This window comes from Coturnix japonica, chromosome 6 (assembly GCF_001577835.2).
Source record: "Coturnix japonica isolate 7356 chromosome 6, Coturnix japonica 2.1, whole genome shotgun sequence".
Lineage (NCBI taxonomy): Eukaryota > Metazoa > Chordata > Aves > Galliformes > Phasianidae > Coturnix > Coturnix japonica.
In genome coordinates this window covers 9,472,704-9,496,033 of record NC_029521.1, presented here as the reverse complement: position 1 = coordinate 9,496,033, position 23,330 = coordinate 9,472,704, and the positions used below count along the sequence as shown (strand labels likewise).

General features: G+C 53.7%; 2 protein-coding genes across 5 annotated transcripts; one reads left to right on the top strand and one right to left on the bottom strand.

Annotated features, from left to right (window-relative positions):
• Window positions 1-656: 656 nt before the first annotated feature.
• Window positions 657-19,740, top strand: ADAMTS14 (ADAM metallopeptidase with thrombospondin type 1 motif 14). Of its 4 annotated transcripts, none has more exons than XM_015866443.2 (22): window positions 657-803; window positions 1,128-1,537; window positions 4,277-4,415; window positions 5,178-5,368; window positions 9,121-9,204; window positions 10,301-10,448; window positions 11,812-11,917; window positions 12,028-12,171; window positions 12,495-12,627; window positions 12,782-12,895; window positions 13,398-13,546; window positions 13,646-13,821; window positions 13,907-14,040; window positions 14,222-14,345; window positions 14,472-14,555; window positions 14,865-15,028; window positions 15,149-15,314; window positions 15,873-16,005; window positions 16,128-16,335; window positions 16,436-16,562; window positions 16,810-16,920; window positions 17,393-19,740. In XM_015866443.2, exons 1-22 carry the CDS (start codon window positions 734-736, stop codon window positions 17,695-17,697), a joined length of 3,420 nt encoding a protein of 1,139 aa, XP_015721929.1. In that variant the 5' UTR covers window positions 657-733; the 3' UTR covers window positions 17,698-19,740. The 4 variants fall into 4 exon arrangements, with proteins under 4 accessions (XP_015721929.1, XP_015721928.1, XP_015721927.1 ...); XM_015866442.2 differs by having other exon boundaries at window positions 16,436-16,568; XM_015866441.2 differs by having other exon boundaries at window positions 10,301-10,457.
• Window positions 19,741-20,158: 418 nt separating this feature from the next.
• Window positions 20,159-22,791, bottom strand: LOC107315755 (steroidogenic acute regulatory protein, mitochondrial-like). Its single transcript, XM_015866444.2, has 7 exons — window positions 22,691-22,791; window positions 22,256-22,348; window positions 21,437-21,573; window positions 21,195-21,353; window positions 20,938-21,113; window positions 20,747-20,840; window positions 20,159-20,674 (listed from the first exon to the last, which is right to left on the bottom strand). The coding sequence occupies exons 1-7, from the start codon at window positions 22,752-22,754 to the stop codon at window positions 20,573-20,575; spliced, it is 825 nt and encodes a 274-aa protein (XP_015721930.2). The 5' UTR covers window positions 22,755-22,791; the 3' UTR covers window positions 20,159-20,572.
• Between the last annotated feature and the right edge of the window lie 539 nt (window positions 22,792-23,330).

Here is a 23,330-nt window from a genome sequence, read left to right as displayed (position 1 = left end):
CCCTTATTTTTCCATTTTTTCTTCTTTTCCTCCTCTTTTCTTTTACATCCTCTTTTTTTTTTCTTTTGATCCTCCTTCTTTCCTCTTTTTTCCCCCTTTCTCCTCCTTTTATTTTCCTTTATTTTTCACCTCTTTTTAACTTTTTCTCCTCCTTTCTTCTTTCTTTATCCCTTTCTTTCTCCTTATTTCTTTTTCCCCTCCTTTTCTCTTTTATTTCTAATTTTCCTTCCTCTTTTTCCTTCTTTCCTGCTTTTCCCCTCCTTCCTCCCACTTTTTTTTTCTCTTCTTTCCCTCGTTTCTTTTTATTTTTTTCTTCTTCCACTTTTGCTCTCTTTAATTCCTTTTTTTCTTTTTTTTTTTCCCTTTTCCCCTCTCTTTGCCTTACAATTTCCATCTTCCTTTCGGTTTACTATATTTCCTCCCCCCAATCCCCTTCACTTTTCGCGTACTTTCCCTTCACTTCAATACCTCCTCCCTTTTGTTTCCACCTCCCCTTTCGATGCCCCTATATCCCCTGCCCATCTCCCCACCCTCCCCAGTCCCCGCCCCGACCCTCCCCGTGCTGCCCTCACGGCGGCGGCGTTGGCCGCGCAGCTCGGCGCCGCCCGTTCCCCGCAGGCGGCGGCCCCGACCCCGGCCCCGGGTAGCGGCGGCGGCGGCGGCGGCGGCGGCGCGGGGGGAGGCGGGCGCCGAGCTGTGTGAGCCCCGCCCGCCCCGCAGCCGCCGGCCCCAAATGGATTATCTGCGGCTGGTGCTCTCCTGCCTCGTCCCGCTGCAAGGCTGCCTGGCCGCCGGCAGCCCAGGTACGGGGGACTGAGCTGGGGGGCGGTAGGGAGGTTTCGGGGCTGGGGGGAGGGTGAGTAGGGTTGGAGACGAGCAGTAGGATGGTATCAACAGCGGTGGTTGGAGAGAGGGTTAGGATGTGAGCAATGGCTGGGGCGGGAGTTGTGTTGGGGGGAACTCTGCCTGGGGTAACCCCGATCTACCCTAAATCCATCTCCATCCATCCACCCACCCACCGATCCGGTCACCCCACCCATCCTTCCATCCACCCACCCGCTAACCCGTGCGTTCACCCACCTGTCTGGTCTCTCACCCATCCTTCCGCCCCCCCACGTGTCCCGCAGAGCTCCTGCTATCCGGCCAACTGAGCGAGTATGGCGTGACCGTGCCCTTCAGCACCGACTGCCGCGGCCGTTTCCTCTCCCACTTACTGTCCGGTGGCACAGCAACGACGGCCCCCACGGAAGCTCCCTGTCCCCCTGCCCCAGCCCGCCGCCGCCGTGGGGCCCACCATGCATCCTCCCAGCACGGTGCTGGCAGCCGCCTGCTCTACTTCAATGTCACGGTGCTGGGTCGTGAGCTGCACCTCCGGCTGCGACCCAATGCCGGCCTGGTGCCACCACGTGCCGTGGCTGAGTGGCAGGAAGACTTTGGTTTGCTACTGCGGCAGCCCCTGCAGCATCACTGCCTCTTCACCGGGGACATCACCGGTGTGCCTGGTGGCACCGTGGCCATCAGCAACTGTGACGGGCTGGTAGGTGTTGGCCCTGCACCATTGGGGTTCTTTATGCTTTGGGTTGGGTGTCCTAAGATGAAGAGCTTGGGCAGGTCTGGGTTAGGGGATACTGCCCTGTGGGTGCCATGGTCACTATGGTGAGGGTGGCAGTGCTGCTCCTTCCTCACCCAGACAGCATCCCTCAGTTGCTATGGATGGGGCCCTGGGCAGCCTGGTCTATTGGGGGGCACCCAACAACATCAGGGGGTGGGGCTGGGTAGGCTTTAAGGTCCTTTCAAACCCAACCATGCCGTGGTTCTATAGCTCTGCCCACGTGTCCCTCTCCCAGGCTTCATTTTGAGGAGCATCTCCATGGTTTTGGCAATAGCTCACTTATTTGGGCTTTCTGGTGGCCTTGGGATGGCTGTGTGAGGGTGAACCAGCAACACAGCAGCCCCCGTTGCCTCTTCATCCCCAGCAGCCATCCTGCCCGCAGGGTTCTATTCTGAATATGCTTCAGGAGTTTATCCCCACTTTTCTGCCCTTCAAACTTCCTCTGGGCCAATTTACTCCAATTTAACTCTCTTTTAGCATGCCAGCATTTACTATTTCCTCCCGGTATCACTTCCCAGGTTGCACTTTGGTCGGTCTAAACTTCTCATTTCACTTTTTTTTTTCCCTTTGCTTCTTTTTTTATTGTTTTATTCTGGCAGTTCCGCAGCTGCTTTTGGCTGCTAGCACAAACAATTTGGCATTCCATTCTTTTTATACGGCGCGTGGTGTTACTCTACAAGCAGAAATGATAGAGCGGCAGGGCTAGAAATAAATACTCCGCGTCCATCCGGCAGTTTATTTTTTGCCAGCAGTTTGAGCTCATCATCCCCAGCTTTGGAAGCATCTCCTCTAAATGCAGCAAGGCTGGGAAACAGCAGAGAGTTCTCTGTGACCCGGAGCTCTTCGCGGACGGCGAACTTGGACATGGTTGAAAGTGGTGGGGATGTTTCCTCTGCCTCCAGCAAGCAGCCAGTAGTGCTGCTGCTGCACTGGGAGCTGCTTTCTGCTGTAGGTTGTGATGCTGGCTGGCAGCTTTGGGGCTGTGCCTACCCTGAGCACCTTTGGCTTTGCTGGTTGCTACCTGACTGACTGTGCTGGAGCAGTGCTGGGCAGAGCATCCCCCCAGAAGCCACGAGTCCCCCAGATGGCATTTTCCACCCCATTTTGCAGGCTGGGGTGGAAGCAGGTAGCGGGGTGCACTGCTCCGTGCCCCAAAGCCTCTCCCCACGCGACCCCTGGCTGCGTGTGTTCCCGCAGTGCCTCTCTCTGGGACGGTTTGTTCAAATGAAGTGTGAGGCGCATAGGAAAAATCCATAGGCACGTCTCCACTCCCCCCTTCTCTGCTTCCCTGGACAGTTGGTGACTTTTTCCATGCTCAGGGTTTCCCGAGGTTCCTGGGGAGTTTTATCCCTGGGGGGTGCTGGGGGTCCTGGGGGTGAGGGGGCACCCCCCTCCTCTGCCATATGGGCTCAGTGAGGACCTGGAGGGGAGCCTTCATCCTTCCCAGCCCTCTGCATTCTGGCAGCAGTCGCTGTGCTGAGGGCTGCTTCCAAAAATATCAGTGTTTTCCCTTTTTTTCTGGTAGGGCTGACTTCAAAGAGACCTTCTTGAACGCTGTGTCCCAATGGGGAATATCCTATGGGAAAGACAGCAGCCCTGCTCACTGCGTTCGGCGCCGCGTGGTGGGAAGCACTGGGCGCATTCACGCGTGTGGAATCCCAGCGTGCCGGCCGTGCTTGGGGCCGTGCCCGGGGCTCTGCCCTCAGGGCTGTGTGGTTTGTGTTGGGCAGTGGGGTGGCCGACAGCTCACCTTGGTGGGGAGCTCTGAAATTTTATGTGAATTCTAAAATTCAAGCATCCTTCTGGACTTTTGTGTTGTTTGTATCCTTGGTGGTAACAGTATCTGGGAGCTGTAAACTTAAAAAATGGGGCTCTCCATGGGGAGAGGTTCCTGCTTGGTATCTGAGGGGAGCAGGGACTGTAAACATGGTGCTCCAAATACAGGATCCCCCTGTCCCCATGGAGCACAGACCTCCCAGTGCCATGTGCTGGGGCTGTGGCTACATGCAGGGTGGGAGGAAAGGATGCAGTGTGGTGCACCAAGGTTCCTCAAGAAGGAGGACCAAAGCCACAGCAACCCTTGATCTGCTTCCAAGAGGAGGTAAGCAGCTGAAAAAAGCAAAGTGGAACAGGAAATTTGTGGAAGTATAATGGAGCCAGGTTGGCTGATGGCATGGGGATGCGGTGATGTGTCCGTACTTCCCCAGTGAGTGCTCCACTTGGTCCATGTTGTGCTGTAGGAGTAGGCTTGTGTGACTGGGGAACTGATCTGTATGTCCTGCCCACACTTGCTAGGATTTGGGAAGCAGTGGGACTCATGGTGCTGCCCAGTGTGTCACCAAAAGGATTCCTGTGTTAATCCCAAATGCTTCAGGGCAGAGATGGGCGTTCCTTTCCTTCATCCCATTGCCATCGCAGCAGGGAATGGCCACTTCCCTTCTTGGTGGCCTGGGGGAGAAGGATGTGTGTGGGGACAGCTGGGTGTCCCCTGGCACAGGGGATGCAGGGGAAACTGGTGAGACAAGATGGATCCAGTGGTGGGGGTACTGGGCAGCTTAGTAGGGAAGTAGCCAAATGAGCCCATTTAGTCCCCAAAAAGAGTTGTGGGTATATAATTGAGCTCAGCATTCCCATTTTTCCTCTTTGTCTCCTTGCACCCTGCAGGCTGGCCTGATCCGGACAGACAGCGGTGAGTTCTTCATTGAGCCACTAGAGCGCGGGCAGCAAGACATGGAGGCACGGGGCCGTGCCCATGTGGTGTATCCCCGCACGGCCGTCCAGCATGGCCCCCCACAGCCCCCAGGTAGGACCCCTGCATTCTGTAAATTACCTGGTTGTGCCAGGCTGGGGGTGGGCATGCAGCCTGCTAGCATCTGGGGTGCCAGGACATGCCTGTTCCCCACAACAAGTGCTTGGCTTTGGCTTTGCAACAGTTCTGTGGCTTATTGTTGGGTATTGATTTGGCTGTTTGAGTCATAGATCACAGAATGATTCAAGTTGAAAAAGCCCACTCAGCCCACCCCCACCTGCCCGCTGCCCACATCACTCAGTGCTACATATCCATGGCTCTGGAACATCTCCACAACAGCATTCCCACCTCCTGCACTCTTTGACTTCTATGTCCTCATGTTGCCCTGCCTCTTCCCTCCTAAAACTTGGGCTTTCTGGGTTTGTTCTTTCTTTCTCGGGAGGAATCTGTATAGATTAAGGGCACAGGGTGTTTGTAGTTATTTGGGGCTAGGGTTGCTGGTGGGGCTGGGGAGAGCAGGATGCTGCAGCAGGGGGATGCTCAGCGTGTCTCCTCCATTAATCTGAGGCATTGTCATTACAAGGGGGACTTCATTAAAAGTGGTACCCTTGAAGACATGGATCCAAAAACCCAACCCAAACCTCATTACGTGGGGTGAACCACCATCAGCACATGTTCCCCAGCAGGCCCATCCTTATGGTCTCACTGTACCGTACCACAACCACCTCCACACCCAGCATCAGCAAAGATGCACTGAGCCCCTAACCTGACTCTCCTCACCCCTGCTCCTTCTTCTCCTGCCCCCTTGGTGGCCAGGTGTGCAGCTGGGTGAGCTCCCCAACTCGCTGGAGCGGCTGGCTGAGCGGCTGGGTGAAGCGGAGCGCCGGCGGCGGCACGCCAGGAGGGATGGCTACAACATCGAGGTGCTGCTGGCTGTTGATGACTCGGTGGTGCGCTTCCATGGGAAGGAGCATGTGCAGAACTATGTCCTCACCCTGATGAACATTGTAAGGCACTGCTGGTGGATCCCCGGGGGTGGCTGTGGGGAGGGATCGCCGTGCTTCATTCTTAAGGCTGCGGGGTAAACCATGTGTAGGAGGGGTGTGCTGGTGTGCCACCTTTCAGAGGAGGTGTGAGCCTCCTCTGGGTGGATCCTCAGGGTGTTTACAATGCTACCAGCCCCAAACATATGCAGGAGATGGAGAAGTTGAAGCTGGACTCAGTGATCCTTATGGGTCCCTTTCAAGTTGGGTTGTTCTATGATTCTATGAAGTTGTTTCTTTTACATAGCCCAGTGCCTTCCCTGCAACCTTTTCTTCTCTGATGCTTTCCCCATGCTAGGTGTTGGTGTGCAGGGCGGTGGGAATTCCAGCACCATATCCATATACTGCTTTTGGGCAGTTTTTCCCCATTTTCCCATTAGCTCCTCCTTCACACGAAGGATGCTGTGGGGTCTCCTGTGTTTGGGGTTCCGGAGATGAGCTCATTGCCCCTTCTCACCAGGGAACAAGGGCTGCCAATGTGCATCAAAAGGCAGTTTTCAGCCCCATTTCATGGTTTGGCGGCAGCGCTTTTCACTGGGCTGCCGACTGCTCAGATAAAGGCAGCGCTGGGGTCTGGGAATTGAATGAGGAGGGTGGGAAGCACTGCATCAATGAAAGGGGAAAAGTAACGTAATGCAGATAAATGCCTCCCTGTAGGTATTCCGTTGAGTGGGAGCGGGGCTGGTGTGGGACCCTGTGCATCACTAGGGTTTGTGCCCCACAGTTTGGGTAACTGCATGATGTACTTGGTGTTTTCCCATTGTTTCGTGTTTCTAGGGAAACCTCATGAGTCAGAGCCAGGCTTTGACTTGTGCGCCCCCTCCAGCGCATTGGGAGTTCATTGTTTGTGGGGAAAAAGTGTTGCTGAGACCCCACGTAAGAGGGATTTGGGTAAAGTGCAAAGCTCCAGCTTTATTTTTAGCCTGGGGTTACCTAACTGCTGTGCTGAACAGGCAGAGATTCTCTTCCCTCCCCACGGAGCTTGCAAAATAAAAGTCAGCTCTGTGAGCTGCCTCCTTGCTGGCGATGCAATAACAACAGCAAATACCTCTGGTGTTGTTCTTACACATGCATGCGCTTTCCCCGCCATACACGGGGTTCGTGTGTTTGGGACAGCGTAGCCGTTGCGTGGAGGCATGCGAGTGCAGGGCAAGCGGCTGAAGATGACTTGGCTGCCCTGCCCGCGAGACCTGGGATTTGGAAACGTCAGCGATTCTGCTTGCCTGGCAAATTCTTCTCGTGCTCTCTTTGTGTTTGCCTTACCTCAGGAACGGGGGGAGTCTAGACGGCTGCAGGGCGGCTCACAGTGGGAGTGGGGTCCTGGTGCTGTGCTGCACTGCTGCTGCCCCCCGGCTTGCTGCAGGCTGCTGGCCTTGCTGCTTTGCCTCCAGCCCGTGGCTGGACTGTGCTTTTAGTGTCTCCTGCATTATATCTCCCTTAAATGGAGCTGGAGAGTGTGCCTTTCCAGATGGTGGCAGTACGCAGGCTGACATCTGACCCTGTTAGGTAAGGAGCTCTGCACACCAGCTGTTCCCCTACACAGCAGGTATTTTCTGGAGGGCTTTTCTCCAAATCTGCTGACGATCTGCTCCTTATCTGATTTCTGAATCAGCTGTAGAGGTTGCTGTGGAGTCAGAATGGTTTGGGTTGGAAGGAACCTCAAAGCCCATCCAGCTCCATCTTTTGCTGTGGGCTGGCTGTTCCCCACTAGGTCAGGGCCCCATCCATGGCCATGGGAATCTCCAGGGAGGGGATGCCCACAGCTCTGGGCAGCAGTGCCAGCACCTCACCACCCTCTGTGTAAAGAATGTATTCCTAACATCTAACCCAAATCTCCCCTCTTTTAGTTTAAAGCCATTCCCCCTTGTTCTGTTACTATAAAAAATGTAAAAAGTTGTTTTGTCCTCCTCCTGCATTTGAGGTGTGGCAGGAGTGGGCTTCTATTACCTCTGCGTAGCCCTGGGCTGCTCCATGGAAGTGCTGGTGGTCACGTGGTTGCACTGATGCTGGCTCATGCCGGGGTTCAGGAATGGACTGACTCAAACAGAAGCCTGCTGTCAGTCCTGGGCCTCACAAAGCTCTCATGCTGCCTGGAAAGTCATCTGAATCCATGCGGCATCTGCAGCCATTGTTCGAGTGGAAGCTTAGAGGGAAAAGGGAAAAAAAAAACAAAGGAAAAAAGCTGTAAACCTGGCTTCTGTTTATAACATTCATTTTAATGTTCATCATGGAAGAGCCAAGGGAAGTTAGTGCCCCCTTCTCACTGCTGGATTATGAGGCAGGATGCCATGGTATCCATGCTGCTGTGTTGTGTCTTCATCTTGGGCTTCATCTGCTGTTCCTCAACATTATCGTGTCTTCTTGCACGGCTCCCAGGTTTGAGGAGAGCAACCCCAGGAGAACCTGAGTAAAACCAAGATGGTTGAAATCAGTGATAGTTTCTTGAAGTCCTGGAGCCCTTCTCCTCCTGACCATAGAATTGTTAGAGTTGGAATAGATGATTAAGACCAAGCTCAGCTGTCAGCCCAACACCACTATGCCTGCTAACCACAGAAAGTCATACATTCACGGGCCGTCTCTCTTGTGTTTCTGCTGAAGGGCTGGAGAACTTATTAATTCTGATCATATGTCTTCAGAATATGGGGTGGTGAGTGTTAAAGGACGGATGTTGCTGTTTGCTGTTAGAATGTTTGAGCAGAACAGGTACTTGTGAAAGGAAGAGCAGAGAGAAGTTCCATTAAGGGCCGCCCTTTCAAACCTCTTCCTTCCCAAAATGCAGGAAAAGTGGGCAATAACTCATGAGTTCCTCTACAAAGTGATCTCTAGCAGCAGAGCTAGATGTATGTGTTACTGTACTGACTCACAAACCCTCCCTGTTCTCTGTGCTGTGCTGTCTCCTCTTGTGGATTGCTCCCAGGGTTTTGAAGCAGTAGGTCAGATTTGACTCACCGGCACAACAGCTGAGTAATACCCTTGCTTTGATAAGATCAATTTCTTTTCTTCTTTTTATTTTTATTATTCTTTTTTAAAATTTTTTTAGAAATTCCAACTGCAAGGACATGTCATCCTCAAGCATTTCCTTGTATCCAAGCTCTGCAGCTTGCTGTGGGATGCTCTGTGGTGGAGGGGGCCCCATGGGAAAGGCAGCTGCTCTTGTTGGTGCTGGTGATGTCACTGAACATCTGAGCCCCCTGATTGCTGGGAAATGTTGCTTTTTTGGCCGGTCTGCTCTGTGGTTTTTAAAGCACAACAAGAACAAAGCCAGCTGAGGGTGGGAGGAGGGAGATGCGGTCTTTGCACCTGGTCTTGGAAAGTGGGAGAGGAGTGAGAGCGTGCAGGGCTGGACCTAGCTGGGGAGCAATGCTTGTTGCCAACAGTGTTGGGATATGCATAAACATGCATGTGGAAAGCTAAACACTTAGCTGATGGCCAGACTGTGCTGGCCTCTGCACTCTAGGCACCTCCCTGTGGGTTATGGGTCAGGCACCCTGGACGAGCAGGACATAGGACCCATGTCAGCTCCATTTTCCAGGGATTTCCTTGGAAAGCCACAAGAGGATTATTTTAAGCCATTCTTCCTGCAGGGCATGGGGTGGGTGACAGGTGGGAGGATGCTGAACACAGGAGTGTGGAGAGCAGCAGGGACCAGGGGCTGCTTTGCTAGCTGTGAAGGTCTCAGCTCTCCCTCTGTTTCATCTTTTTCTCTCATTCTTCAGGTGGATGAAATTTACCATGATGAGTCCTTGGGTGTCCACATCAACATCGTGCTGGTCAGGATGATCATGGTGGGGTACCGTCAGGTAAGGGCAGCACCAGGCACTGCGACACAGGAGTGTTCTTGTTGTTTCTTAGATTGCTCTTTGGTTTTGAGCCAGAAAGTTTCCTATAGAACAATGCAATTTGCTGTGCGTTTCATGGCAAGTCCTTACACTACACAGAGTGCTCTAGGAAGAATATTAACAAGCCCGATGCAGTAATATCTGTGTGTGGTCCATGAATCAGCCCCAGTGGATCTTTGAGAAAAGCTCTGATTGTTTCTGCTTGGCCAGAAGAAACAAAATGCATCCTAGAGACCTGGCGATGGTTCTCGGGAGCGCAAGGATGAGAATAGAGGCAGTCTCATTTTTGGCAAATCCTGGCTGAGAGAAACATCATTGTTAGCTGTGGAAGCCAGCAGCACATCTGGCTTCTTCCCAGCAGTGTCCGTGCTTGGGGCTAGAGGATGGTGTGATCCATGGAGGGGAAGGTGGGATGAGGGTTCGGGGGCTGTGGTCAGGGTGATTTAATCATTGCAAAACCCTGTACTAGAGGCAGCTGGTGTGGCTGGCTGTGTCACTGTTTAAGTTTGGGGATGATGTGGAAGCCCTGTGCAGATGTTTGGATCTGGGTGAGGTCCCAGCCCACAACTGTTTGATGTTTTCTGAGAGCTTTCTGTGAGGTGACATGGTGCAGGCATCACAGCACAGCCAGCTCTGCTTCTGCACTGAGTTCTGGTTGAGGTTGCCACTGGTCTCAGGAAGCCCCTCCTCTTGGGCCTTTTGTCTCTGCCTTGCACTTGGCAGGATAAGGACCCCCATAGCTTCTTATGGGAAGAGCAGCGTTTCTGATCCTTCTTCAGCTCCTGAGCTCAGTAGGTGCCTGCCCACCAGGTAGAGAGGAGATTGTTCTGAGTGCATCTTTGCAAAGTGGTCATCCTGAACAAAAACTGAAGATATTGAAGATGTTTTCTGCTGGGGTCTCTAACCGTGTTGTTCAAGCACCGCAAGGCTGAAAAGTGCTGAGCATCAGCATCTTGCTAAAGAGCCAGAGCAGGAATCGGAATGCTCCTTGCTTTCCAGTATGCTAAGCTCCTCGATTTTATTTTATTATATTTTGATTTCTTGCTTCTTTTCCCAGTCAGTCAGCCTGATTGAGCGTGGGAACCCATCCCGGAGCCTGGAGCAGGTTTGCCGCTGGGCTCATGCACAGCAGCGCTCTGACCCCGATCATGCTGAGCACCACGACCACGCCGTGTTCCTCACTAGGCAAGATTTTGGTCCTGCAGGTATGCAAGGTACTGTATTAATCTCGGTCATGTTCGTGCAGTCTGCCAGGGGAGAACCAGCAAGGGAGCTTGTCAGGGACTTAGAGAACCTGGCTTTATGTGGGTCATTGTGACCCAATTTTTATTTTGTTTTTCTGAAGCTTTCTGGCCAAGTGACTGTGCCCCATGGCAGTGGTGAGATGACGTTTTTTTGGCATATGGGCAGGAGCCTGGAAGGACGTGGTGCTGGGGGTGTTTACCAGTGGGCTTTCCCCAGGAGCTGGCTGAGGCTCCCCTTGAGTTGTCCAGCTCCAGAAGGACCAGTGCTATCTCCATCCTCATGCTGCACGGTGTTGCGGTTTGGAGCCTCAGTGCTCTCCTCTGCAGAGCCAAGCCAGGCCCTGGGGAGCCTATAAAAACTTCTGGTGCTGGCAGCAGCTTGCGGTGTGGAAGAGAGCAGCAGTGGCCAGCACTGAGTAATCTTGGAAAGCTGATGCAATTCTGGCTTTCTGCATTATGAGAGGCTGGAGTGGGAGCTGCCCCATGTGTGGGCACTGCCTTGCCATGGGAAATGCTGGGACAAGAAGTGATCAGTGCGGGATGGCTGGTGGCAAAGCTCCACGGAGCTGGGAAAGGTGCTGAGCTGATCTTTACCAACTAAATGCTTTTCAGGTACTTCTTGTCACTGCTGAGAACTCTTTCCTTCTCCCAGTTCTCACCCAGACCTTCATTGTAGGTGTCAGTGTCCTTTCTGTCTCCTCATCCTGTTCCCCTGCCAGACAACCTTCTTGGTTGGGACGTGATCCCATTTTCATTCTAGACAAAATATATTCTCTCTCATCCAGAAAACTTTCCACGTCATTGCTCTTTCTTGTGGAAAGTTTCATGGAAAAAAAAAAAAAAAGCCTTATCCAGGATTTGACTCATTGCTGTGCGGTTAAACCCAATTACCCACTTCTCTTTCTCAAGGTTCCTAGCTTGACTTTTGCTTTCTTTTTGACTGTGGAGTGTCAAACACTGTCTGCTCAACTGCCGTTGTCTTTGGGGCTCTCTTCCAGTTAGCCTGCAGTGGTGGGATGGGTGAGGGATGAGTTGGGGTCCTCCTCTCCTGCCCCTTTGTCACCTGCTGAGCCCAGCCTTCCTCTCAGCTCACCCTCTGCCTTCATCCCAAATGCTGTGTCAGAGTTACACAGGATGATGTTGTCCTGCTTTGGACAAAGCTCCTTGGGACCTGTGTGTCCTTCCTTTAACAATTTCCTGTCCCTCAATGCCAAAAACGGTAGTATGAATTATGACCGGCTCTTGCTTGTCCCTTTATTTTTTTTGCCTTTTTCAAAAGCCATATCTTCCCTCTCCTCCCCTCTCCTTCTTTCACTTTCTGCAGGCTATGCACCGGTGACAGGGATGTGCCACCCTCTCCGCAGCTGTACCCTCAATCATGAGGATGGCTTCTCCTCAGCGTTTGTGGTGGCCCATGAGACCGGCCACGTGTAAGTGATGGGGACAGAGCTGGCACATCACTTGGCCAACAGGGCTTCCCACACCCTTCCTGGGGTGCCATATGCCATGGGCAATCAGATTCGCTGTCTTTTTCTGACAGGTTGGGCATGGAGCATGATGGCCAGGGCAACCGCTGTGCTGATGAGACCAGTATGGGCAGCATCATGGCCCCGCTGGTCCAGGCTGCCTTCCACCGCTACCATTGGTCCCGCTGCAGCAAGCAGGAGCTCAACCGCTACATACAGTAGGTTGCGTCCTACCCATTCCCCTTCCAAAAGGCAATAGAAGGCCAGCAGAGTGGTTTTGTGTGCCAAGGCCATGGAGAACACCAGTGAAGCCGGAAGACAGAGTGGGTCGTTGGGCTGCTCTTTGCTGCTGATGTGCAAGCACACAGTGGTTGACAACCCTGCCCGTGGTTCTGTGGTCTTTATGGTTCTGTGGTTCTATGAAATGCGTTTTGCGGCAGTGGGTAGCTTGTGTTGGGACTCAGTGAACTGGGATTTCTGAATATCTGAGTTGGGAGGTGAGGGAAGGAGGGAAATCCCCTTCTTTTGCCCCATCCCGCAGTTCCTACGACTGCCTGCTGGACGATCCCTTTGAGCACCAGTGGCCCTCAGTCCCTGAGCTGCCAGGCATTAACTACTCCATGGATGAACAGTGCCGCTTTGACTTTGGTGTGGGTTACAAGACCTGCACAGCAGTGAGTATAGTCCTTGTGCTGCCACTTTGCTGCTGTCTAGCCCGTCACCTTGTCCTGTGCTCACCAGGAGCCTGGTACCTTCTCCTGCCCTGAGATGAGGCTCTCTGTGGGGCAGGACAGTACCAGCACCACCAATATTCTGCTTCCTTTGCAGTTCCGTACTTTTGACCCCTGCAAGCAGCTGTGGTGCAGCCACCCTGAGAACCCTTACTTCTGCAAGACCAAGAAAGGGCCCCCCTTGGATGGCACCGAGTGCTCCTTGGGCAAGGTATCAGCTGCACTATCCCCTTTTGGGTTGGGTTTCTGAGCCCACTGTGGTTTTTTTTTTGGCATATCCCATGCATGACAATGTGATATTCCTTATTTCTCCCACCAGTTGCCCACATGGCTCTGGTGAGGACTATGCTCTTCCTGAACCCTCTGCCCTTGCAGTACTCCTTTGGTTGTATGACACAGAGAGATGATGTCATTGTGTGTCCAATTGGACTCATGATGTCATCAGGTTTACTTCAGGCTTCTAGCATGCCCATTAGCACAATGTTAAAGTGTGAGTACTGACTAAGGAAAGGCTCACAGCTTCAGAGATGGGAAGATGAGAAGCCAGACAATGTGGAAATGAAGGAAATGTGGATGTTGGGTGCAAATGAAGTTGTTTGGAAGCTAGGATTGATGCTGCCTGGGCTGTCCCACCATGCCAACAGGGAGATGCCCCCAGGCTGGTTCAGTCCAGGTGTGATTCAGAATGAATCCCTGTCTCTTTTCTCTTCCAGTGGTGTTTCAAGGGTCACTGTATCTGGAAGACATCGGAGCAGCCCTACAGCCAGGATGGCAGCTGGAGCTCCTGGTCCAAGTTTGGCTCCTGCTCCAGGACGTGTGGTGGTGGTGTGCGCTCACGTAGCCGGAGCTGCAGCAACCCTCCGTATGTTTGCATCTCAGCCTGGCTGAAGCTGGAGATGCACCTTGCACTAGCAGCATCCCTGCCTCTCTGCTCCCTTCACCCTGTTGTTTTATTTTCCAGCCCAGCTTATGGTGGGCGCAACTGCCCAGGAGCCACCTATGAGCACCAGGTGTGCAACAGTGAGGAATGCCCAGGGCCGTATGAGGATTTCCGTGCCCAGCAGTGCTCCAAGCGTGATTCATACTATACCCACCGTGACAGCAAGCATGCCTGGCTGCCCTATGAACATCCTGACGGTGGGTGCCATCCCTCGGCACCTGCTGCAGGCTGGGGACCTGAAGGTGACAGCCAGCTTGCTGGTTTACTTTCTGCTTTGCTCAGACGCTCAGAAGTGCGAGCTGATCTGCCAGTCCGAGGGGACAGGGGATGTGGTATTCATGAACCAGGTTGTTCACGATGGAACCAGGTGCAGCTACCGGGATCCTTACAGCATCTGCGTCCGCGGCGAGTGCGTGGTAAGGAGCTGACCCTGTCAGGGAAGAAGCTCTTGCATTCCCCTTGTCCACATCCTGGGGATTGGGAATGTGTATTTTAGCCCAGAGACCAATGTGGTGTACAGCGTGGGGCTGAGCACATGGTGATGCCACAAATGTGGGGCCATTACCTTGCTTGCCTTCTCTTCCCTTGGGGTGACAGCATGTTGGCTGCGACAAGGAGGTTGGCTCCCTGAAGCAGGATGACAAGTGTGGTGTCTGTGGGGGTGACAACTCCCACTGCCGGACAGTGAAGGGCACCTTGGCCAAGACCCCAAAGCAGCCAGGTGAGGAAGCTGTGTGCAGTCCCATGGCAGTACAGTGTCTGGGCAGAGGCAGTGCCTGGGGGGGACCAACCCCTTCCTGCCCTTCTGTTTCTAAAATCTTTCTCCTCCATCCACTTTGTCATGCAGGGAGTATTCTGAAGATGTTTGAGATTCCAGCGGGGGCGAGGCATGTGCAGATAGAGGAGATGGAGCCAGCATCCCACAGCATTGGTGTGTCCCACTGGGGTGGCTTTTGGGGCAGTTTAGGCTGGCACTGGGAGCAGCAGAACAGGAGACTCGTGGAAGGCTCTGCTATGTTAATGGTGCTTCCCCTCTGGGGGGGATCAGAGACTGGTTTTAAGATGCCAGGGTGCAGCTGGCCTGGTCTCTGCTCAGCTCCATTCACCTCTCCCTTGACCTCATATCAGCCCTATTGAGAATTCCCACCAGCAGGGGTCTTGTTTGTGTCAGTCCAGCCTTCCAAAGCTGAATCAATCTTCCAGGGGAGACGATGTTGAAGTACTTATTTCTTTCCTCCAGCTGTTAAAAATCAAGCTACTGGTAACTTCATCCTTAACGCCAAGGGCCAAGAAACCACCAGCAAGGTATTCATTGAGATGGGCTTGGAATGGGAATACACTGTGGAGCAAGGCAAGGAAAGCCTGAAAACCAGTGGCCCTCTGCACGAGGCCATCAGTGTTCTGGTGAGTGGCCACCACCCAATGGTGGGAGGTGATGGGTGGCTTAAGGGAGGGTGTTTTAGCATGGGCATCACTTATGCTTAATTCCCTGCCCTCCTTCCCTGCTTCTCTTGTTGCCCACAGCTCATCCCCAGGGAGGAGGCGGTGAGGAGCAGCCTGATGTACAGGTATATCATCCACGAGGACCTGCTGCCTCTCATCAGCAACAACAATGTCCTGCTGGAGGAGATGGACTCCTACGAGTGGGCCCTCAAGAGCTGGTCTCAGTGCTCAAAGGCGTGTGGAGGAGGTACTTTTCCCTTTGTATTATAGTTACAGCGTGCTCTTGTGAGGCTGACTGGGCATGCTGAGCATGGCTCTGTGCTGAAATAAATGAGAAGGCTTCAGCAGGCTGTGCTGGCTCTTGCCACTTTCCTTCCTGGCATGGATGCGGGAAGATTTTGGGGCTCATGGAGATGGAAGCCAAGCCCTCGCTGGCTCTGCTGACCTTGCTGCAGCCGGGCTGCCTGCGGGGTGACAGACAGTTCATGTTTTACGCTAGCTTAGTCCCGATCTGCTCCGCTCCCAGGCAAGCGCTTCACTTGGCAGAGTGCAGCAGCTCTTTGGCCGCACTTGCTGCATGCTGCTTGTTCTTCCTGGCTGCAAAAATGTGGCTGAGCTTCTCCAGTCCACCCTACCTGCCAGGGTGGCTTTGGGGACGAGGCCCTGGGTCTGCTTAGCCCTCGCAGTCCCTCTCTGCTTGTACCCCTGTGAGCTTGGGTTCCATGGATCTTTGGGGGACCCGTCCTGCTGGAGCTGTAGGAAGACAGGGAGTGGGAGAATCCTGATGCTACCCCCGGCTTCCCAGGCATCCAGTACACCAAGTATGGCTGCCGGCGGAGGAGTGACAACCGCATGGTGCATAGGAACCTCTGCGACAACGGCAAGAAGCCCAAGCCCATCCGGCGGCGGTGCAACCTGCAGGAGTGCTCCCAGCCTACGTGAGTCCCTTAGAGTGGATGGGTAGTTGGATGGGTGGGTGGATGGATGCTTTGAGCTTCAATTAGCCCTACAGGGGCCTTACCCCCCCCACGCCACTAATGCTGTCCCCAACCACTTGCAGCTGGGTGGCTGAGGAGTGGAGTGCCTGCAGCAAGTCCTGCGGCAAGCTGGGGCTGCAGGTGAGGGCTGTGCAGTGTGTGCAGCGCCTGCGGGATGGCACCAACCGTACCCTGCATGCTAAGTACTGCAGTGCTGAGCGGCCCGAGACCCGCCGGCCCTGCAGCCGCCTGCCCTGCCCAGCACAGTGGAGGACGGGTGCCTGGTCACAGGTAAGCGATGTGGGAATGTGGCTGTGTGTTGAGGCTCAGAGCTGCCCATGGGGCTGCCCTGGCTGTCACCCACATGCTGTGTTTCTCTCCCTGGGTGCAGTGCTCAGCCAGCTGCGGGGATGGTGTACAGCAGCGGCAGGTGGTCTGCAGGGGTGAGGAGAGCGGCGGGCACTGCCATGGGGACAAACCAGAGGCCGTCCGGGGCTGCCACGTGGCTGTCTGCCTGGGTGAGAGTGGGGGTGTGGGGACAGCCTGTGGTGTGGGCTCGCTGCAGGTGGCTGCAGATTTTCTGTCAGATTGGTGATAACTTGAGAAGGGTAGGAGGGAGGTGGGCACTCTAGAGGTAACAGATGGATTATTTTTGGGTGGCCAACCAGTCATTCCCCAGAGGACCTTGGTTTTGAGAAAACCTCTAAAAAAAAATCACTTTTGAAGTTATTTCAAGTGCTTCCATACCCTGTGCTCTCTCTGCAGGGAAGCCCTCTGGCATCACTGCCAGTGCCAATGCTAGTGATCATGTCACACCTGAAGGGCAGTGGGAGCCCCGGGAGCGACCCCAGAGCCCCGTGAGCAAGATCTCCTCCAGTAAGTGCCCCATCACACAGCCTCATTCCTGCACTGCTCACCTCAGGTGCACATCCTCCACTGTGCCAGGCAGGGCAGGTGGCTGCAAGGTTCACGGATCTCAGGCGACTCGGGTGCACACTGCATGGCCTGTACCTGCATCCCCAGTCTGCTGCCATCTCCCTGCAAGTGTTTGGAGGAAGGAGGTATCCTGCAGCCCCCTTTGGGTGAATGTAACCTCATCCCGCCTGCCCTGGTACACAGCCTGGCGCCAGGTTGCCACCTCGTGGAGCTGTGGATACATCACAGCTTCCATCCTGGGATTGGCTTCATGCTCCAGCTCCCTTACCTCTTCCATCCAAGCGTTGCCAAAATAGCTGCAATGGGGCAAAGAGCAGGGTTAGCACTGATGCCTGGTGTCCTTGTGGGAGGTGAATACCACCCTGACCATACGTGCTCACTTATGCTCGCTCTCTGCTCTGTCCTTCTCCAGGGGAGCCCTGCCTTGGGGACAAATCCATCTTCTGCCAGATGGAAGTTCTTGCACGTTACTGTTCCATCCCTGGCTACAACAAGCTGTGCTGTGAGTCCTGTGGCAAGAAAGCCTCCGTCACTGCCTCACCCACCGGCACCCCCACGGGAACCCCTGTGGGGACCCCCAGTCCTACTGCCCCCAGCTCCTATGTGCAGGGGACACCCAGTGCCGGCCCCACCACTGCAATTCCCAGGGAAGTCCCAGCCCCGAGTGAGTCATCTGTGGGGACAGAGAGTGAGGGTGGGGACCAGGCAGCCAGGTAACCCCACATGACCCCTCGGCTGGAGCCGTTCTCTTCCATCTTCCTTCTCCATCTCTCCTTTTCTCCCACTTCCAGCAGTGGTTTTCCTGGGCAGACAGGTTTGGAAATGACCTGGCTCTTCCAAAATTCCTGGGGAAACTGCTGTTTTCTCATGATTTTCATTTCCCCTCTCCCAGCTGTGGCATTTTTTTTGGCAGTGCCACGAGGGAAAAAAAGGTCAAATGGAGCAAAAACCAGCTTGGCTGCTATAGACAGGGTTTTACCTCCATGTGTGGCTCAGAGCCCTGGGCCATGAGCTATGGGCCAACAACTTCCAAGGTGCTAAATGGAGGGCTTTAAGGTTGCCTTTTTCCTCTCCCTTCAAGCAGTAAGACAGAAAGGAATTGGAAGGAGGACCCTGGCTCTTTGGCCAGCCCCTGTCTCCTTCAAGTACCGGCACATTTGTCATGGTGCTTGCAGAGACCCAGCTTTGGGTAGGAGCACAAGGATGCTCAGGAACCTGTGGTCTCCCTGCAAAGACTCTCTTCTGAGACCTCTTCTAGGAGGACCAACCATAGCATGAGCAATAAGGACAAGGCCAAAGACCAGAAACAGGGTTTCCAAAATATCTGTCACCCAGCAGTGACTTTTCAGCCAATAGTGTCCTTGGCCAGCTTTGTACTAATACCAACTTCTGGCATCCCCAAGACCGTGACCCTCTTCTCCCATATGCCCAGTGTCTGCGGAGCACCAAGGTGTTGTGGAGATCCATGGGAAAAACAAGGAAAGCCCAAGTGTCAGGAGAGATGCCACTAGCATCATGCTGGGCTCAGCTCTAAGAAGAGCACCAAGGGGTTAGGGTCATGGCTATGCTGGAGAGCTGCCCTCTTGCACCTCCACCGTTTGCCCCATGGTGGGAAAAGGGTTGGGATTAATGCCATTAAAAATATTGTGCCAAGTACTAGATATATGCACAGCACTTTAGAAGCATAGGGCTCCATGCAGCTTGCAGGGGAGTTGGACCTCAGCTGAGGACACTCTGCCCCTCCATGGGCTGCGGGTGCTGGTAGGGAGGAGGCTCTAGGCTGCTGAGGTAGATCTGAGGTGGGCCAGGCTGATGCTGTGAGGTGTGCATGGCTTGGTGCACCTGAGGCAGTGATGGTGTTGCCTTCCTGGCTGCATGAGAGGCAGGATGGGCATCTCTAGAGCAGTAAGTGTGTCCTTCAGTTTTGGGGATGCCTCAAATCCACTTTTTCCTTGTCTGGGAGCACAGGAAGTGGTGGGCACCTTCCTTTTGTGTCAGGAGAAAGGAGTGGGAGTCTGAGGGCAGGTTGGTAGGTAGACAGAAAGGTCTATTTTTGGTGCTCAGTTTCCAAGAAGGAAGCCCACAAAGTACATACACAGGGAGCTGCTCCTTTGTCCTCTGCTATCTCCAATTCACTTTCCAAACCCAGCTATAATTCAGCTGTGGTTCTGTGCATGTCCAAGGCTTGCTGGCAAGGTGGCCATAGTATTGGGCATGCCCCATGAGCACAGTGGCTTTAGGACACACTGCTTTTTGGGATGAGTGATCTGCAGTGCCATTAGTGCATGAGCAGAGCGCTGCATCTGCAACATACATGGTGCTGGGAGATGTTGGAGGCTGGAGCATTTCATGTTGGCATGCAAGCCCCCATCACCCTTTTCTGGTGCTACCAAATGGTACCAAAAGAACCGAAGGGACGTTAAGATGCTTTTGCCCCACATCACCCCTGGGCTGAGGCAGGATGCCCCAACTGCTGCATTAAGTGGATGCCATGAAAAATGGTATGGAACCCCATGTCTGAGCCAGCAACCAACACACCTCATATCCTGCCGCATCTCATGCCCCTCACAGGGCCCTCGTCTGGGAGTGCCAGCATTTATTTATTGTGCCAAAGATAATGCTTCACTGCAGGTGCTGTTCACAGTCTGAGGAGCCTCCCAGCCCCATGCAGAGCTGAACCCCTGCGGCTTCAGCAGCTGTGTCAGTGCAGGACTGTAACGTCTGCAGGGTGCAGCGTGCATGCATACTCACCCAACCTCCAGAAAGTTGTCAGCTACACTCCTCTGTTTGGTGCTGTCCTGGGCATTATGGCTTTCTTGCATTAGTTTTTGCGGTGGTTCATTGCTGTACGGCAGAGGAGGTTGGTGCCTTGGGGCTGGCTCAGCCTCGCTACCATGGAGGTGTCGGTGCAGGGCTGCTGTGTGCCAGTGGCATTCTCCCAGTCATGCAGAGGCTGCAGCATGCCCACTTTGCCCCATGTTGTGCTGCCTGCCTCCTTGGCCAGTGCTGCAACGTGTAAAGTTTTGTACATACCAGATTCAGAGCTTTTTAACTTTTAATATTTATTAATTTTGTTGGGTTCACTTTTTGTTGTTTTCTTTTTTTTTCCTTTTTTTTTTTTTTGAACTCTAACATAATGTAAAGAAAAAAAGAAAAAGAAAAACAATCCACACCACGGTCTATTTCTTATGATTTATTTAGAGTGTGGGAATAGTACAGTACTGCAGTGCGTGACCTGCATGTGATTGAAATGGATCTCACAGAGTGAGCTGCCACTTCTGTGTTTTATTTAACTCCTATTTATCAGCCAGGGTTTGGTTTCACATGGCTTTTGCAAGCAGCTTTATCTTTCCAATAAATAAGCAAAGCCACTGGGATATGTAGGCTCCAAGCGTCCCAGAGTGGCCACAGTCATGCTTCATGGCTCCAGAAGGAGCTGTGAGAGGAAAGATGGGTTTCTGTCCGTGCTTTGCAGCGATGCCTGCCTTGGCTCTGCGGTTGCCCAGGAGGGGAAATCCTATCCATGTGCACGTATAATATACACACAGAAATATAAAGCTACCTCTCCACAAATGAATAATGGTGTACAGGGTCAAGGACAGGTGTTGGCAGAGAGGTGCTGGCGGAGGTGCCCAATGAACTCAGCCTGGCACTGTGGCAGGACATGGTTGGTGACCGAGGTGGGGATCCAGCCCTGGGGGAGAGAAATACGTGAAGGATGATGGGTGCTGAGCCAGCATAGGGGCACTGCCATAGTGCCACTTACCTTCAGGTCCATGCTGAGAAGCCACGTGACACGTGTGCAGCTCTGGTCACCTGGCAGTGGCTGCAGCACGATACAGCTCAGCCGTGTCTCGGCCCTGCAGGACAGGGAGGTTACATCACAAAATATCGGGGCCTGGAGGCGAGACCTCTCCCCCAGTAGGTCACAGAATGGCAGACCATGGGGGCTGTTACCTGACACAGCCTTGTGGTGCGGGTGGCTGCTCAAGGTGGGCAGTGGTGCCCACCAGGTAGATGGCTGCCCGTGTCCTGCTGCGGTGCCGCGTGCAGACAAAGTCCCTGCGTCCCACAGGGCTGGCAGCCGTCACCTCGTGTGTCACCAGCGTGTCCCTGCCTGGGCGTTGGAGCACCTGTGGGCCAGCAGAGCATATGCATTGTGTACAGTGGGATTTCAATGGGTTTTAATGCCCTCTGGGGGTCCTGCTGCTTACCTCCACATGGCTGAGGCTGGGGTTCCAGCTGGGCATCTCCTCCAGCCGCTCAAACAGCTCATCCTGCAGCCAGCCCACTGGTGCCTCCAGCACAGTCTCAGCCCGAAAGACTCGGCCCAATCCTGGCAGTGTGGTGCTGGACACTGTGGCCCCTGCATTCTGCCAGGCATAGCAACCTCATCAGGGCTGTGCCACACATGTCAGTATGGGGCTTATGGAGTGCACAGGGTTGGGGCTGTTACCGGCACGGCCTCCGGCTGCCAGCAGTGTGGCTGCTGCAGGATGCTCAGTGCTTGCTGCAGGGCCCTTTCTCCTTGGTGGATGTAGGACAGATTTGTGCTGGAGGGCTGCACGTCTGCTTCAGGCTCTGTGCACCTGGCTTCAGGAGTGGGTGGAAACACAGAGAAGTGTGAGAAATCCACCCCCCCTGCCCAGCTTTTTATATCTCTGGAGGGATGGGGTGCGGGTAAAGCAGTGCAAGACAGGCGAATTCACCATGTCTGGGGCCTTCAAGTGAGTTGATGGGGTCTGCAGCCACAGACACCAAACCAAACCCTGGTACATGGCCGTCACCTCCACTAGACACTCTACTGGCCTTTACAGTTCATTTACCTTTCAGCAACCCCATCAATGCTGGGGATACCTTTAAGCTACTGCAGTGATGGAGGGCAGCCCAGAGACCAGAATCATTCAGGTTGGAAAAGCCCTCTCAGGTCACTCAGCCCAGTCCCAGTCCACCCCCACCTGACCACTGCCCACATCCCTCAGTGCCACATCTCCACAGCTCTGCAACACCTCCAGGGATGACATCTCCACCACCTCCTTGGACAGCCCATGTCAATACAGCACCGCTCTTTCTGAATATAAATGTCCCCTAATGTTCAGCCTGGTCCTCCCTTGGCACAGCTTAAGACCATTACCTCTCATCCTTAAGACAGCTCTGCCCTGTTAATAGTCACTGAATCTGATGGTTCATCCCTCCCCATCCCTCACTGCACTGGGGCTGAGGAACTCAGTGTCCAAGAGTCAGGGCTGTGCAGGCTGCTCACCAGCATCCTTACCCATGAGCCTCTGAATACAAGGAGGAATTTTGGAGAGCAGGCAGTGGGAGCCTCCCAACTCTTGCATCACTGTGGTAGCTGCTGTCTTCAGGCCTGGGGGGAGAAACGTACTAGTGACCACTGAGGAAGATGTATGCCATAAAGAGCAAAAGCATGCACTCATTTGGGCTGGAAACAAGCTGCATTAGTATTAGCTGAATCAACCCAGCCCCAGCCAAAAACTTTACCACTTTTACCATTTTCTCTTAGCATCTCTTTGCAGTCCCCCTTAGCAACTTTCACTGTCTCCTCTAGGACCCCCTTAGCATCTCCTTCAGGGCCCCCTGAGCATCTGCTTTTGGATCTCTTTAGCCTCTTCTCCCAGCATCTCCTTTGTAACTTTCATAGCGCAGCATCCTCATTTTTCTAGGGACATGGGGAGGGAGTGGTGCTTACCAGGCAACTTGCGGAGGTGGTCATGGGCAGTGCCACAGCACAGCTTGACGATGGCCTGCAGCATGTCACGGGTTTGGGCTGCTAGTCTGCATACATGCACAGCATCTCCTTTTGCCTTTATAGCAGGCATGAAGGACAGCACCTGATTATAGGAGCGTGCCACAGATAGGAGCTGGGAATGGAGAGTGCTCAAGGACAAGGCGAGCAGAAGGAGGGGCTGGAGGAAGAGGGTACATTTTCTTCTGAATGAGCACTCACTGCACTGTGGTTTATTGCGAGCGGCTACAGAGGGGATGTGGTTAAGATTAAACACTTCTGGGGTTCTCAGCTTGGATGGTTTACTGGGGATGGTGGCTGCACACCCAGGTTGGCAAAGGCAACCAGTGGCACTTGTGTGGTAGTTGAAGATGCTGGAAGCCCTGCTTCTTCCTATGGCAGCTCCTTAGAAGTCATGGTGGTGACTGCTGTTACCATAACTCCTCAACCCACTCCCTACTATCTCCTTACCCACTTTACTCAGTCCTAATCATTCCCTATGGATCTCTGCTTCTCCCACTGACAGTGGGACCGCTGCAACACCTGAGCAAAGAGGCCAGGAGGGAACATCTTATACTGTCCAAAATCACATTGCAGAATAGCT

What these genes read in the sequence shown, in the direction of transcription:
- ADAMTS14 (XM_015866440.2), top strand. Translation starts at nt 734, where the DNA reads ATGGATTATCTGCGGCTGGTGCTCTCCTGCCTCGTCCCGCTGCAAGGC. An exon ending in CCTGGCCGCCGGCAGCCCAG is followed by an intron (nt 804 to 1,127) that starts GTACGGGGGACT and finishes CGTGTCCCGCAG; the next exon opens with AGCTCCTGCTATCCGGCCAA. An exon ending in ACGAGGCCATCAGTGTTCTG is followed by an intron (nt 15,029 to 15,148) that starts GTGAGTGGCCAC and finishes TGTTGCCCACAG; the next exon opens with CTCATCCCCAGGGAGGAGGC.
- LOC107315755 (XM_015866444.2), bottom strand. Translation starts at nt 22,754, where the DNA reads ATGCTGCAGGCCATCGTCAAGCTGTGCTGTGGCACTGCCCATGACCAC. An exon ending in GGCAGCCGGAGGCCGTGCCG is followed by an intron (nt 21,354 to 21,436) that starts GTAACAGCCCCA and finishes TATGCCTGGCAG; the next exon opens with AATGCAGGGGCCACAGTGTC. An exon ending in CCAGCCTCAGCCATGTGGAG is followed by an intron (nt 21,114 to 21,194) that starts GTAAGCAGCAGG and finishes GCTGGCCCACAG; the next exon opens with GTGCTCCAACGCCCAGGCAG.